This window comes from Nannospalax galili, unplaced genomic scaffold (genome assembly GCF_000622305.1).
Source record: "Nannospalax galili isolate Female #2095 unplaced genomic scaffold, S.galili_v1.0 scaffold281, whole genome shotgun sequence".
Lineage (NCBI taxonomy): Eukaryota > Metazoa > Chordata > Mammalia > Rodentia > Spalacidae > Nannospalax > Nannospalax galili.
In genome coordinates, this window is record NW_008349068.1 from 2,245,038 (window position 1) to 2,261,236 (window position 16,199).

At 36.7% G+C, this 16,199-nt stretch overlaps 1 protein-coding gene across 3 annotated transcripts in view; it reads left to right on the forward strand.

Annotated features, from left to right (window-relative positions):
• Pard3b (par-3 family cell polarity regulator beta) overlaps window positions 1-16,199 on the forward strand; it is a 1,142,550-nt gene that overhangs the window by 450,445 nt on the left and 675,906 nt on the right. For all 3 annotated transcript variants that reach the window (XM_017801393.2, XM_017801395.2, XM_029569916.1), the window contains exon 3: window positions 15,568-15,739. In XM_017801393.2, the coding sequence (XP_017656882.1) occupies window positions 15,568-15,739 (172 nt within the window). The remainder of the gene's footprint in view (window positions 1-15,567; window positions 15,740-16,199) is intronic.

Genomic DNA, 16,199 nt, shown 5'->3' on the forward strand with positions numbered 1-16,199 from the left:
TCAGAATGGTGAGTTCCTCCATTCTCTGCTTTGAATTTGTTGGATCAAGGATTCTAACTCCAGTGAACTTCACTGGGACTATACACAGATGAGTGAACCTCGCTAAGGTGATAGAATGTTTCAGAACCACTGGCCAGCATGCCTTCTCCTGACTGGGAGATTAGTGTTGAAAGTCAAAGTGAAAACAAGGATTGTCCAGGGAATATGAAACCCCCAAAGTGTGGCTTCCATGACTTATACAGGGCCAACTCTGTGGGCAGGTGCTCTGTGCAGTTGTTCAGGGATCCATGCCCACAAGAGCTCCACATTTGATTTAATCCCCTGATGCTACCATCTTGAAGTTCTTAAAATATTTGAACATGGGTTCCACATATTCTTGATGCCGTAGCCTCAGATGTTCTTAGTCATTGATCCTTGGATTTAATGTCATGCTATATGATCCCACGTGTGACTGTCACCTGTTTCACAGCACAGTTATCTCTATTATTGACAGTGCAGGTTTATTATTTGATGAGGTGAATCCTGCTCTACTGCTTATCCCCTAATAAGACACTACCAGCCAGTGCATCCCACGCCATTCTCCTGGTTTCAGGTCCTATCTCTGAACTCATTGGCATACCCTGTTAGGCTTATATAACCAGTTTACTATTACTCTGAGTGTACATTCTTCAGTTCACTTTGTACACTGATAATCAGATCATTAGTTGCTGATTAGTAGATTAACTCTGAGAGAATTCATGTTTTATGATTAATTGGGGAGGTACCCCATATGTTACCTCCATGTTGCAGATGAAGTAAATATAATTTTGAAATTTATACAAGAGTAGGATTCATTGGCACATCAGATTGGATGGTAGCCACAAAAGCATTTGCATAAAATTGAGAAATGTGACTGGAATCCCAGTAGTCATGACCAGCTCCCCCTAAACAGCTAAGAAAAGACTTAAATGAGAGTTACAGAGCACAGAATTGATAGAGCCTTTCTAGAGTTTTTGATTCTTAGTAATTCTAGGAAGTGCAGTTGTTTCCTATAGGACAGTACAACAGTGAGAGCCACTGCAGAGGAGGAGTGTGAAGGAAAGGTGAAAAACTACAAAAATGTTCAATTTTTCTGGGGGACAAAAATAACTAATGGAACTAAATCTTTAGAAAAGGAGAGGGTTCCTTTATGAGTGAATTTGGTGACTAGATTTCCTGCATTTCAAGATTATATGAAAATCATGTGGAGTTTTGGCCCAAAGAATTTGCAGCAAATAGTAAGAAACATTTGAATTAGGTAGTCAATGAAATACCGGATTCTACATGTGTATTTCTTGTAATACCTTTTATCCATCTGTATTTGTTAAGAATATGTATGATCTAAAACCCAAAGACCCATCAGTCAAAGCATTTTCCACCTGCTCTCTCTTAAGGGACTATCAAACTAGTAAATTAAATGAAACCAACATTGTTTTAGTGCTTGCCCCTCATAAAATATTACTGGTTCCAGGTGAGTGCATATTTCAAGGGACCTTTGAAGATTCAATAGGGATTTTAAGAGAATGGAATACTATCTAATGAAAACATTTGCGTCAAACAAAATTAAAAGGTTAACCAGAAAAAATAAATAAATTCACAAATATAAAACCAAACTTAATAAAATTTTCATATGCATTTTAAGAAGAAACAAAAAATGAAAAGGGGTAAAGAGTGTGAGCAGATATTCCACTGAAAGGAAATAGTTCATAGAATTATTTTTAATATCCCAGGTAATCAAATAATTGAGCTTTAAATCATATATAATTGTAACTACAAAGTGAGTAGTGATTGAGAAACATTATCACTTAGTTCTGGGACTCTGTGAAGAGAGCCTGTACTTTCTTGCTTCTCAGATGGAAAATAACTAAATCATCTCTGATATGCTTGAATACATTATGAAATATTCAGTCATAAATCTTGTCCAATTTTTTTACAGATTAAAATTAGGGAAAATTGCTCATAAGTAAATCCTAATTGAAAATACCAGAAAAAAACCCCTCAAGTTATGCAGCATGAATTATGTAATGTTATGATATGTGTGGCTCAAAGAGAAGGCAGGAGAAAAGTCACTGATGTTTGAGCCTTTAGAAATATTTCCTTTTTTCTGTCTTTATAGCGCACAGAGACATCACACCCACAATTCACTGGAGGGAACCGAGAGATTCTGATTTCTACATAATCATGCCTCTATATTTTTCCTGTTTGCTTGGAAAATATAAAAGTCAAAAGCTTCAAATTTCAATTTTTGCCAACACAGCCTTTAGGTCTGAGAATATTAGTGTAAGATGGACTTTAGAAGCCTATTATTGCTAGTGGTCACAGAAGCCAGGCTTCAAGGGTTCAGGCCTAATTTCAAACTTCTCTTCTTCTATTTGCTGTATGAGCAATGTGTTTCAACTTTTTATTTAGAAATGAATCATAGTGCCTTTGCTCATAGAGTATATTCTAGATGCTCTAGAAATGCCTTTTGCATATCCAAACTCTTTTAAAGACTACTATTGTACAATTAGAGACAAAGGGTAAAATGCAACTACCGCTGGAAGGAGTAACATACCATTGTAACTGAGGAAGAAGCAGGACCTTGGCCTCATTGTCTTCAGCCCCAATTAGTGAGGCCTCATTCAATGTGATTTAGAACACCCACAATCATAATTACAAATCGTGACATTTAGATGCTCCCAAAGTCAACACCCGTCCCAGCAGGTTTATCCATATTATCACCAATGAAGGAGATGGAGAGCAATTAGAAGTTGAAGGAAAAGGTTAGCTTCACCACTCAGACAAGAAGGAGTTCAGCAGCTAAACCCATCTGCAATTGCAGTGTTAATTTTTTAAAATATCAGCTCCAAAGACTTGTCACCTATGACAAGGGAGGTCTGAGTCTAAATGGAATATGCAAGAGAATTGGCTCCTGGCCCTCAGTCAGGCTACATGCTGACCTTTTCATAGTCTCCACCAGTTGCTGGCTGTCATGAAACACTCGAGAAGGGAGAACATCATTGGAAGTTCCGTGAGGTCAAACTCCTGGTACTCAGGCCAATTTACCAAATATATCTTTGCTAAAGAGTCAGCTTCCTAACCAATCAATCTGATGAAATGCAGTACCAGTTAATCACTAGCTCCTTATCAGGCACTGTGCTCATCCCCGTATTTGGAATCTACTCACTGCCTTACCTTGAGTGGAGGGATCTTTGGCCTGGAGTATGGGGTCACCCCAGGGATTTAGGAAGTTGTCCAAATTTCTATATTTGGATACTAGCATGACAGGCCTAGGGACAGGTAAACCTACTGTACTAGCCTCAGATCAGCACTGACCTATTTTAGCTAGCATGTCCCCTGTGGTGCTCAAACCCTAAAGAAATTCATTCAGCTCAAGTGTGTGTGAGATGCATCTCTTAGAAGTTTTTAATAATGCTGTAAGGTCTCATTGTTTACTTTTTAGCAAGCTATCAATTCTTTGTCTTTAGAAGGTGCCGGCTTGGCATCATTCTTATGCAGAGGTTTATTATTCGAGAGCTGTTGGGTTGTCTTAAAAGCAGAGAGGTTTCTTTTTTTCTTACTTTTTACAAAATTGGCTGCTCTATTTGTAGCCAAGTCTCATAAATTAAAATACTTGTCAAAATAAATGAATAGTATGTTTGTTATATTCATGACTTAAAATCACATTTGATTGCTTACTCATTAATCCAAAAAATTAAGCAATACAGTGTGGATTGCAGTCATTAGTGCAAATAAGCAGCGTTCTTCTAACAGTCAGATGTCATGGAAAACATTGTACAGTCGTGTTTGTTTCAAAACCGGGCATGCGAATGTACAAATTAGTTTCACAATTGCAAAAAGTTTCATCTGGAAGAAAATAAAATACATAGATGTAGTCCCCCAGGAAACAGAATTGGGATCATAACATACTAAGTGGATATTAGATGGAGAAATTGTAAAATGAAATTTCACATTGCACTTCAAGGATGGATAGAGGCTACTCTGCTATGTATAGAAGAAGCACACGTGGTTTTGAGGTGACCTTCCCTATTCCCAACTGGTTGGAAGATCAGAACTCAGGAATTGGTATCTGCACGACTTGAGAGTAGAGACACTCTCATAACAGAGGCTTTGTTCTCTCCCTCCCTTGGATACAGCAGAGAACATCAGTCACTCCTTCACCTGGGTGATCTTTTAAACTCGGTTGTACTTCGATCAGTTCTCTCATATGTAAAATGGGCAGTGGCCTTTTCTAATAGTGTACCTCACGAGTATGAAACATCATAATATATGTGAGCCTGGAGAAGAGCACGTAGCCCAGAGGCACTAAGGGCTATGACGGTGCTAGCCATGCCATTGGCAGAATGACATTTTTAGTGTGATTTTGGCTCTGGTCTGACCTTTTCTGCCAACATTCTAAGCTTGGTTTTCCTATTTCCTATTTCTGTGAGCTAACCTGTATTCTTTTAATAAATGTTGCTACTGTTTTAAATATAACAAGTATTCATTAACTCTATTTTAGTGATATGACTGAGAGTTTCAAGCTGACAGGTTTGTCTATAGATAGAGACAGGTGAATCAAGATTCTCATATGGCATGGCAGGTAGGTACAGAGGCATGGTCACGGAGGAATACTAGGGAGCCGGAGGAAGGGCCTGGGGTGGGAAAGTCTAGAGAGATTATCATGAACTTGAAGCTTAACCAAGGCCATACTCGGATCTGCTAATGGAAAGACCACTACCACAATAGCAGCAGTGTTGTATTTAAATGCCAGGGGCCAGAATGGAAGGCTAACTGTACTATAAACCCTTTCCTCACTCCTATCAATGAGAAAGCCTTGCCAGGGGCAGTTCTCCCATTTGAGTATAATGGAATAGTCATTACAAAGAGAACTCAGTGATAAGTTTCATCTTCAAAGATGCACAGGCATACTACTGGAGGGCTGTGCTGTACTGTGGCAAAGAGATTTCCAAGGGGTGTGTTTTAGAGACAATTTTAGCTTTCCTTTGGCCAGATAATATAAATTGTAGAAAAAATAGAGAACATAAAGTATGGATGTTAGTTACATTGTAAATGCAACTGGCTCTTTAATTTTTCTGAAACAGTTTTCCATGTGCTATTTTGTTAATTGTTTCAAATGGACTAATTTTAAAAAGACAGGTAAATATGTGTGACTTAGCTAGGGATAATGGAGGAAAGGTCGTGTGTGTGTGTGTGTGTGTGTGTGTGTATGTGTGTGTGTGTGTGTGTGTGTGTCCATGGATTTCAAACATGGTACCTTTTATTGTGTCTTCATTTCCAATAGCGTGTACTTTCTAGAGACCTTCAGAGCCCTGGAGTTTGGATAAAATTGAGAAGCTACACAGTGCTATGCTGTTTTAATGGCAAGCAAAGCCAGCCAGTGGGTTGGGATCATCTGTGAGAGTTTTCTAGGCTATTTAACCCAAGTACTTTATCTTTAATTTTTTTTGTAAATCTGGTATTATGAATAATTGTAATTCAAGGGCAGTAGGGATATTATTATTAACAAAGCAAGAACATTGACTTTTAAATTTTCTGACATTAGTGCTAGCCTGATGATCCTTGAAATCAGGCTCTGCACCTATGTGCTTTTTCCATAGCTGTCCTTCCATCTTGGCCTAGATTAGGGATTTTGTCACTGCCATTTGACCTCTCCAAGAGTCTTTGCTTACCACTGCTATGAGTGGTAAAGGGGAGAGAGGAGCTGCCTCCCTAGGCTTCCCCTGTGCAGATTAGATATGAGCTGTGGATGCTGTTTAGTAAATGCAAGCTGTTGTCAACAAAAGTAAAGGATTCAGTGAAAACAAATTCATGATTTTCTAAAACTTGTCAAGTGGTTACATATAGCTTTAAAATTTTAATTCAAGTCATTCTGAGAAAGAAGATGATTCAGTTCAACATGTGTTTAATATATACCAGATTTCTTAGCAACTTACTACATAATTAAAGGAGGTAAATGTATTTTGGTTAAAATATGGGTGATTTTTCAGTAGGCATATATTTTGTTATGGGACAATTTAAGCAGACACCTCTTTAAAAAGTGATAATAAATAAGGCTTTAGCACAGTTGAATAAATCGTGTTCTTTTCTTTTGAATGAAGCTTAAAGCTATAAAGTTTATAAAGACCCTGATTATGGATTTTCGTTTGGGAAGGAAATGAAAATGGGTTTGTCTCATTTACTGAATACCAGTCGAACTTCCCAATAATTGAGCTGTTGAGTACTTATTCTAAGAATACTAGATTTGATGCTGGTGTCTGATGAAGATGCTAATGGGGACCCACTAATTTTTAAGATTGAAATGAAATGCTTTTAGCTGGCTGTCAAAAATCCTATGAAGGAAAAGAACCCAGTTTGAAACCTTTGTTTAAAGTGGCATCAAATTGGTTTTTGTAGCCAGTTGTTTGTTAGTTCCAAGCAGATGCATAGATTTAAATGAAATTCTGCAATGTTCAATCCCTTTTCCAAGGTGATAATGTGTTTTCCTCTACTTGTGAAATTGTTATAATTTCACAGTCTTACTTAGATTTAATTGTGTTTATTAAGATTTGAGATGAATGATTCCAATTTTACTTTGTAGAATTCTGTTTTGTCTTTGTCTTTTAATTTTGTGGGATAGTTGTTGGCAACATGGAATATATAGAAAATAGTAAAAAATTATAATGTGTTAAGTTCAACAGTTTAACTAAAAGAACTCAATATTGAAAATAAGCCTTTCTTTGTATTAGTTCATTAGTTCATTTGACATGTAATTAAAATAGAATCACACATTTCTCTGTGCAATTACTAATAAAAATGCTTTTATAAGTATAGTTTGTTATGCTCTGTGAACATTGGCTGATTCTTTTTTATTCTCTACATAGGCTAAGGATAATAGTATCAGATTATAAAAATGCAGTCTATAAAAGTGACAGAATGCTACAGGTTGACAAGAGAATAAACCACACTGTGAATATTGAGAGACTGCAATAAATGCACTTGGTGGCATTTGTCATTAAAATATTTACTTGTCAGCTTAGAAGCTGCAGATATTGGGATAGTGCTTCAAGTTACAGCTGCACAGAAGAGGCCACATGAGCCACGCAGGGCTGTGTGGAAGAGCAGGACTGCATCTCCAAGGATTGTGTATCCTTGTATGATGAAAAGTAAAATAAAAAGAATAACCAAAATTACCTATTTGATGTTTTTGATCTTGGTACGGCCTGTGTTCCTATGTCAATGCTGTGATGAAGAGATTAAAGAGAAACAACAAAGTAAAGACAGACTAGGGATAAACAAGTCAAGTGGGATTTAGACTTCAGGCCAGGAGATGATTGCTATGTTATGAAAGAGAGTTAAATTTAACCACCATTGTGTCCTGGGCTCTGTGCTAAGCATTTGGAATGCTGGAGCATGTTATAAAGGAAATGACTGTTGTTTCTCCACCCCTCTTTTAGCCCCCAAACATATATATACCTTGCTGGTTGATGTAGGATCAATATCTAGTTGATCACCATGGTCTTTCATTCAAATATAAAGTCAGATATGTGTCCATGAAGGGATATTGCTGATGTGAAACTGTACACATGATCCTTTGGATCTGATCTGTTATTTAAAGATGTGAGTGTTATAAGTTATACAGTTATTTTATTTCTTTCGGGTCTTTGAGTTTATTGCTGTGGACTTTTCCATTCTATCAACCTTTACATGGTATATAATAAGAAGATGGAAATGCTCCCTGAACCAGGGTTTATTGGTGTCCTTATTTTCCCTCAGGCTCTTCATTTCATATATTTATTCTGATATCCCTAGGAAAGAGGATACTGTACTCAATAAAGCTAATTCCTAATCTTTGAATTTAGGAACAATACTCAACATTGACAATTGAAATCCAGTTAAAGAAAATAATTTACATATATCATTTTAAAACCTTTATTTTCCTGTGTTCTCCTAACTTCTATTGAAGAGGTAAGTACATGATTGACAAGTACACTGCACTTGGCTTCAAACAGCGGTACACAAATAATACAGTAAACCACAGCTTCTGAAATTATGTATACTGACCCATGTGAGATCAGATAGTTAAATGGGGTCTTCTCAGTATGCAGTGACCAAAATGTATTCAAAATAAACACATACTGAATCAAAGGTGATTTGGGCAGCCTGTGCTGTACCCTGTGACTTCATTACAGTCTATTTCTGAACACATGGTGTGTACTTTGTACTGTATGTGGTGCCCAGGGTGGAGCACAGAAAACAAATTCTGCACAAACAAATTGGCTCACATTTCAGACTGTTACAGGTTATCAATTACAATGTTTTCAATGTACAAAGTTTTTTGTTATTATAAAAACATAAAGGTTTAATTATAGAAAAAAGACTTCAAATATTTTCTTATTATTCAAAAGCATTTAAGTTTCAAATTAGTATATCTTTCTATACTAGTATATCATTGGAATGCTTGCTTTAAATTTTTTTTGAGTTTCTTACTTGTGTCTCATAAAAAGTCATGAAATGAATTTTGGTTTGATATTAAGACAGAGTTTTTAACAATTTCTGAAATGTACCTAACATATCTCTGCCATTTTGTACTACATGTTTGTGTGAAGATGTATTCTCACCTTCGAGGATTATAAAATCAAAATGTCAATAAACTCTGATAAACATTAAAGACATTCTATGTACTACAATATCAAATACTCAACAAAGATTTAATTTTCATATAAAGATAAAATAAAATATATATTTTAGTAGTATGCAAATTTGCTTCACCCTTCATGAATGATAATATATATATCCAAGAATTATTTTTAAATAAATTCCTTTATAGTTTATTATCAATAAATGTTTGATTTGTATACCTATTTTTATATGCTTCTGCATCTGGAGTAACTAAAAGCTTCCCATGCAGAAGGCTTTGAGCATGAACAAAGATTCAGAAGTTTGACCATAAACAGTGCTTGGATGTGGCACAGAGTGTGATTCCCTGGCTTCATAGGCTAAAACTAGTCCTTCATTTTGAGATCATGGCATGCTACCTAAGCCTGTGTCTCTACTTGCTCAGGAGATTTAGTCACATTCATTCTTCATCTTCTTAAGTGTGTTACTGACTGGATCCACACTAGGTAAATCAAAGTGATATCTTTTAACAAAGTTATCAAGGAAGGGCCTAGGACAAAATTACTGATGCCACTGTCTTTGCTTTCTACCCAGGACACTACTTCCACACTTTTGTTCCATTAAGACCAACTAAGCTGATTCTACTATTTGAAAATGAACCTGAAGAGGAAGGAGGAAATACCTCACCTCTCTATAGGAATATAATTTGGTGGAAGCAGTTTTTCCACTGTGGAGGAGAAAATTCTCATTTCAAAAGCAGAACAATTATTTTGATGAAGTTTACAATGTTGTCAGGATAAGTATTTGCTGCTCATATATATACTCATTTAAAATATTTTAAGCACCAGTGAGATGGCTCACCAAATAAAGAAAGGGTAAAAGCACTTGCCATGTAAGCTAGGAGCTAAGTTCAACCTCTAGAACCAATGTAAAAGGCAGAAGAGAGAATTGACTTCACGAAGTTATACTCTGGCCTCAACATATGCCATGGTACACATGCCCACATACCACATGCACACACATCTCTCACACACAAATAATACACTTTTAAGTAAGTTTAAAGCATTTTAAGATTTTGAAATTTTGTTCTAAAACATGAAATATCTTTTATTGACATATTAGATTTTAGCATTCACTTGTCCTCATTTCACTTCTTTGTGTTCAGCAAATACATTTGTGTCATATTTATTGTTCTAACTCATGGAAGTAAAGCCATAGACTGAGTAGAAAAAAGTCACTGTCCTCTTGCAGTTTAAATTCTAGTGAAGTAGGGACAGGCAAGAAATAAAACAGATAAGAAAATATGTGTCATGTAGGATGTGCTGAAAGATGTAAGGAAGTAATAAGGAGGGGTTATGGGGAGTAGTGGGGATGCTTTGAAAGCCCAGCATTTGAGTAAAGGTGTGGAGAATTCACAGCAAGCCTCCAAAGATGTGGTGGATAACACTTCCAGGCCAAGTGTACAGAAAAGGCACAGAGTTAGGCATAGAGTTACTAGTGTAGGTGCATAGAGTCCTAGGAACAAGAGAGGCAGTATGTGTTGAACATGTGGTCAGAATTTGGTACAGAACACCAATGACCTAGAAGATATTACAGAGACAAGTGTGTGGCTAATACAGACATGATCTGACATTTTAGCAAGATTATCATTGATACTACATTGAGTATGCTTTGTAATGAAGGAAGATATCTGGGTGAAATACATCAACAAGACAGCTGATATGGCTAACTAGCAATAAGGACTCTGGGAACTGGGTTCAAGCTGATGACAGCTAATGTGGTGAGAATTTATCAAAACCTGGTTAATTATGTAAATTTTTATTGTGTTTTTCTATATTTCATATAATAAATCTCAATCAAATTTAGACCCCTACCCCCATCAGCACCTCCCATAGCCACCCCCCCACACTGGATTTCATACATTCTGTCATGTATGCTAAGTCCTATCTGGTCAAGCATTTGTACCCACATGTCCCTTGGTGCAAGTTCATCTGCTGGAGTCTAGACTAGAGTCATTGTCTTAAAGTAGATCTACTCTTCTTCAACCAGTAATAATCAGTTGCCAATAGTTCCTCAGCTAAGGTTGGGGCATGCTGCCCATTTCCCCAGTTTTTGTCTAATTGAGTTGGCATTGGTTTTGTACATGCTGTCACCACTGATGTAACTTCATATGAGTGATTTCCAAAAGTCCAGGAAGTCTATTTTCTTATGTTCATGCACCAACAGCTAGACCCTGTCTTGAGAAACAAACAAAAACCTTTTTAACTCTTGATACTTGTATAGAAATTAACCAAGTGTGTATGTAGGAGAAGAGAGAGAATGAGAAAGAACTGCTATACCGTTTTTGGCCTGACCCATTGCTCTGACTTTTGATATACAGGAATGTTTAAGGAATTCTGAAAGATCAGTTCTCTAGATTTGAGAGGTTGAGCAACTGACTACACAAGCCACAAGCTCAGGAAGAACTCTGATAAATGTAGACTTTATTAACCCATAGGTCTATTCAAACATGAGACAGGTGTGGTTACTGACCAAATTTAGATGTATGTTCTTTAGTGTTTCCAGAAATCAGTCTAGATAATGAAAAGGGATAAGCAAAGGGAAGCATAGCTGAGGGGTTTGAAAGGAGAAGCCAAGGCAGTGTTGTGCTGGAAGGTACATGAGGAGAACTTGCTAGGGATGATCACTGGTGTCCCAAAGTCAAGGGAAGAGGCTGCACAGGACTTTAGCCTCCTGTAGATGTATTTTTGTTGTTGTTGTTGTTTTTTAAGTAAAATCTTTCTTAAAAAAAAAAATATATATATATATATAGTGAAGTTTGGGGGGGCAGATAGGAATAAGAAATCAAAGACCAAAATATTTGCCAATATGGGGTCAACTTTGGTGGAATAATGAAGGTTTCCATTAAGGTTTCCATTAGCTCTGTTCTTTTGTTTTGGAAAATTCTAATGAGTTTATTGGGCTTGCTAACAGAGCATAGGGTGGCAGTTTAGTTACAGAAGAGTCGGTGTCCCCCCCCCCCTTTATGACTGCACTGGAAAGTTCACACTCAAATATAGATCCTGTGACTTCCCCAACAGCCTCACAAAATGGCAAGAGAGAGCCCTTATGGCATTCTCAGCTTATATATCCTTAGCCCCTCCCCTACGTGCAGCTAAGATTGACTGATTGGGTGGGAGGGGTAACTGGGGAGGGGTAACTGATGCCCCCATCGATTCCTTGAGGAGCGTGGGAAGGAGGTGTGACTGTAGCTTGCCAGCATAGTGGTCTGAGGACACTTCCATAACACTCCACCCCTTATCTGGCTCTTACATTTTTTCTGCCAACCTCTTCCACAAAAGTCCCTGAGCCTTGGAGGGGGTGATAGGTATGGGATGATCTTCCTCCCATTGTGGCAAGGCACTGAACTTTCAGGTCTCTGATTCAGTGAATAAAGGAATGGGAGCTTGGCTAGAGGGGTTATGGTGTCTTCTAGGTTGCCCTTAGAGGTAGGCAAGAAATTGGGTGGTGCCTGTTTTGATGGAGAAAGCTATCGTTTTTGTTGGATAGAAGAATTAGTATCATTTTTATACACTGACCTTCTTGTGTGTATCTGGAAATTAGATGGCTAAATACTCACAGTGCTCTGTGAGGACAGAAGCTGAGATTGGATGAAAGCCCTGTGAACAGATCATTTGGGATTATAGGGTGTTTGGGAAATGCCATGGCTACACTTGGTGACATGAGAACAATAGCATCACAGAAGGAGGACAGAAGGCAGGCCTGAAGATAGACTGAGCAGCAGCAGTGGAGACAGCAGTCAAATAGTTCCCATATGCATTTTGTGCAGTTTCTGTTTGCTGTAGCCTCTAAGGTGTCAGTATGAAAATTGCAATAAAAAAATTTCAATAGATTTCAATGTCCACTTCACCTCTTTGGGAAGAAGTAACTCAGAATGATTTAAAATCAGCATGTGGGAGGCTTCTTGAATGTGCTGAATGCTCTGAAAACAGTGTATTTTCTGTTGAAAAACTGGAATGGTAGTTTATGTACAGCAATTATGCTGTATCTCTGAAACGATATCTTCCTGGAACTCTGTTACCTGATAATGTGGGTATGGTGATGAATCAAGCAGTGTAATTAATAAGGACCTACAGCATGTAATTTAATGAATTATCAGTGTGGAAGCAGAAATAAATATGTGTACATGGTATGTACTGAGATGTAGATCAGCTGGTGAGACATGCTCACCAGCTAGCACTACAAATCCGGAGATTTGTTGGACACCAGAGAGTCAGGAGCTCCAACTCTTCTTTCCAGGAGTAGAGACTTTGTTCCATCCATTCATCCAGAGGAGGCTTTGCGGTAATCATTCCTGTCAACCATGAGACTGGAAAACAGAGTTAAATAATTAATTAATCAAAGAGATTATGAGATTTGAGAAGCATCCAGGTCCCATAATTATCATCTGTAAAACAGCCATGTATTGTATCTCCAAATAATGTTCATTATTTAAAAAAATAATTTTAGGATATAAGATGACCTAATGCCCAAACTATAAGTTTTCTACTATATATTATCTCTTCCTATGGTTTTCTTTTTTAAAAAAAATATTGAATTTTTGTGATTTCATACAATATAATTTGATGCTATTTAGATCCCCCTATCTGCACTTCCCCTTACTGCCCAATTTAATGTACCCTGTTTTATATAGAGTCTATAAAGTCTAATTTGTATTCACACATGTCCTTCAGTGTGGGACCATCCACTGGAGCCTGCTTAACCTTGTAAGAGTCACACCCTTGAAAGAGACTCGCCCCCGCCCAGCAGCCATAGGTGGCCAATAGTTCCTTAGATAGGATTTGGGGTTCTTTTTTTTTTTTTTTTTTGAGGAAATGTACTGTGGTATGCAACTCAGGGTTGTAAATTAAACACTTGATTCCATCACCAGACACCGTTTAGTCTATGACCTTGTAAAACAAAATATCTAAACAACTGTGTTTTCCTATTAGATAAGTAGATGTAACATTGTCACTGCACATTCTTTGAGCTTTTGTGGGTGTCAATGTAGAAAACAGTAAAGTTTTCAGATAGTAAATATATGTAATTATCTACTGAGTTATCAACTTTAAGCTTTTGTATTACATTTCTGACACATGTTCTTTTTTTCCTCTCTTTTCCTGAATATTTAAAGTATATTGATTATACTGAGAGTTAAGAATGGCAGGAAGGAAGAAAAGTAAGACTCATTTACAGAAAACTGTTTATATTACCAATTCAATATGCCACTGCCTTCTTGGATGGTAAACTAGAATGAACATTCCTAATGTGTATTAGAAGTCACCAGTATGCAAAGTTAAAATCATAGAAGTAATGATAAAAATAATTCCACCTCACTTTTTCAATTGATTTTATCTTATTTTTTATGTCAAGATTGAAAGCATTAAATACTTCATTTTGACCAGATGATTAGAAATATCTAGTTTTGCTGATTACACTAGAATAATCATTCATTATTAATCTATTTAAGTCTTATCTCAAGTCAGTTCATCAGTGTTAGCAATTAAAGATAGAGAATGCATGTGCTCAATTTCAAGAATTAAAAATAATGCCTAGGGAGTAAGCATTCCTTTTCTGTGGTAGAAGGATTGTTGGATTTTCCAATTAAAGAAGTCTCCATCCTGGAAATGAGTAGTCAATTATGAAAATTATTTTTGAATAGCTAATTTACATATCCCTAATTGTATTCATTTCTTTTGAAAGCCTGAAGTTGGAATTTATGATGTTTTGATTGGTTACCCCTCACTTGTGTTATTAATATTATTGCCAACAAGGTTCCCCTATGAATGGGGCTTTGAGTGCCTTTTCTGAATAAATTTTTGAATCATAAGTACGCTTGTTTTATTTAATGAATGAAAAATATCCAAAGGTTTACTAGCAATTTTCACATTTATACACACTGCACTTCCCTGGGTGGACAGCATCCCTGAGCTGCCTCCTGAAAGAACATTGGACTTTTCTATCTCAGCCAAGGAGGATCATTTGAAGTTCCTTGACCAGAATGCTACCTTCTGGCCAAAAATGAAGTCACAGCAGGGCTGCCCTCACTTGTCTACATAGGTAGTAGAAAATCTAAAATATTTCCCTTTCTTAATGAGAAATTACTGGAAAACAACATTTCAGGACTTTGTATTAATGGTAAAAAAAAAATATATATATATATATATATGACATAAAATTGAGTTGAAGATGGAAGCAATTAAGTTAAAAGGATTGATGTTAGTCTCAGACAGCATTCCATGGACTAAAACAATTCTGCAAAGTCTATTATGAAGAAAAAAACATGAAAACCTTTACAAACATGGGTACCTGTATGTAAAAGTCATACATTGTTTAAAACTATTAGCACACTATATATTTGTATGTATGGATTTAGAGTGTGTCTACTAAGATAGATATAATGAGTTATTTTGCAAAGTGTTTTACTTTTTGAGACTGGAATTTCCACTTATGCAATGCACATCTATTGCTTTCGTGCACATCTAAGCATATTAGGAAATATTGTGAGGGTGGGGATTGGGTAAATAGTTCAATGGTAGAATGATTGCCTAGCTTATATGAGGCTGAAAGTTCAATTCTCAATAACAGAGAGAGAAAGAGAGAGAGGAAAAACTCATCAAGAGAGAAGGTAATAGGTAGACATTTCATTCCTTTAACAAGAGCTGGCCAAAACTATTTCAGGAATAGACCAAATAAACAAAAGAACAAAGTGTTCATTATTTTCTGTCCATGGTGCTTATAGACTTTATATTACTGGAGAATTAGGAGTTGTGGTATAGTAACATTAAAGATTTTAAGTTTTGAAGGAGACATTTTATTTAAAACCAAATAAAGATCACAATCAACTAGACACAGTGTCCCTGTGAGAAGCATGTCCTACAAAGTAATTAGTGTTGTTGGACTTGTTTGCAGCTGATTGCTGTGTTTGACGAACAAGAGCCACTCTGCAAGATTGAGAGCCCCAGTGGAAACCCTGCGGATCGGCAGAGCCCAGATGCTTTTGAGTCAGAAGTGGCCACCCAACTGGCGGTGTTTAAACCAATTGGTGGGGAAATCGAAGTAACCCCGTCTGCTCTTAAATTAGGTATGTGTGTTTTGTTGATGATACTTTCCACTGGGTTGAAAAACATATCAATTTATTAACTATGTTTCTTTGTGAAGTTCATTCTATTAATGTTTTTATTTGTTGGAAAAAAAGTTCTGGCATGTCTTTCCTCTGAATAATTTTTATACAGCTCTTTGCAGCTGCTGGAGCTCAAGCAAGGAGATGCAATTTTAGTCTTGAACTGAAGGTGACTCTGAATTGCATGCCCTTGAAGGACCATACGGGGAATCAAACTGTAAACGATGAAGTTTGTCTGTGTCATATAAGTACCACTTTTTTTTAAAGTTCTTGAAAAAAGTCATTTGGAAAAAGCTAAGAGTTACCAAGGAATCCAGACTAGAAATATAGTTCATTTTCTTATCCTTCCTGTTTTTCTTCATTCGTGTGTGTGTGTGTGTGTGTGTGTGTGTGTGTGTGTGTGTGTGATATCTGAGTTTGT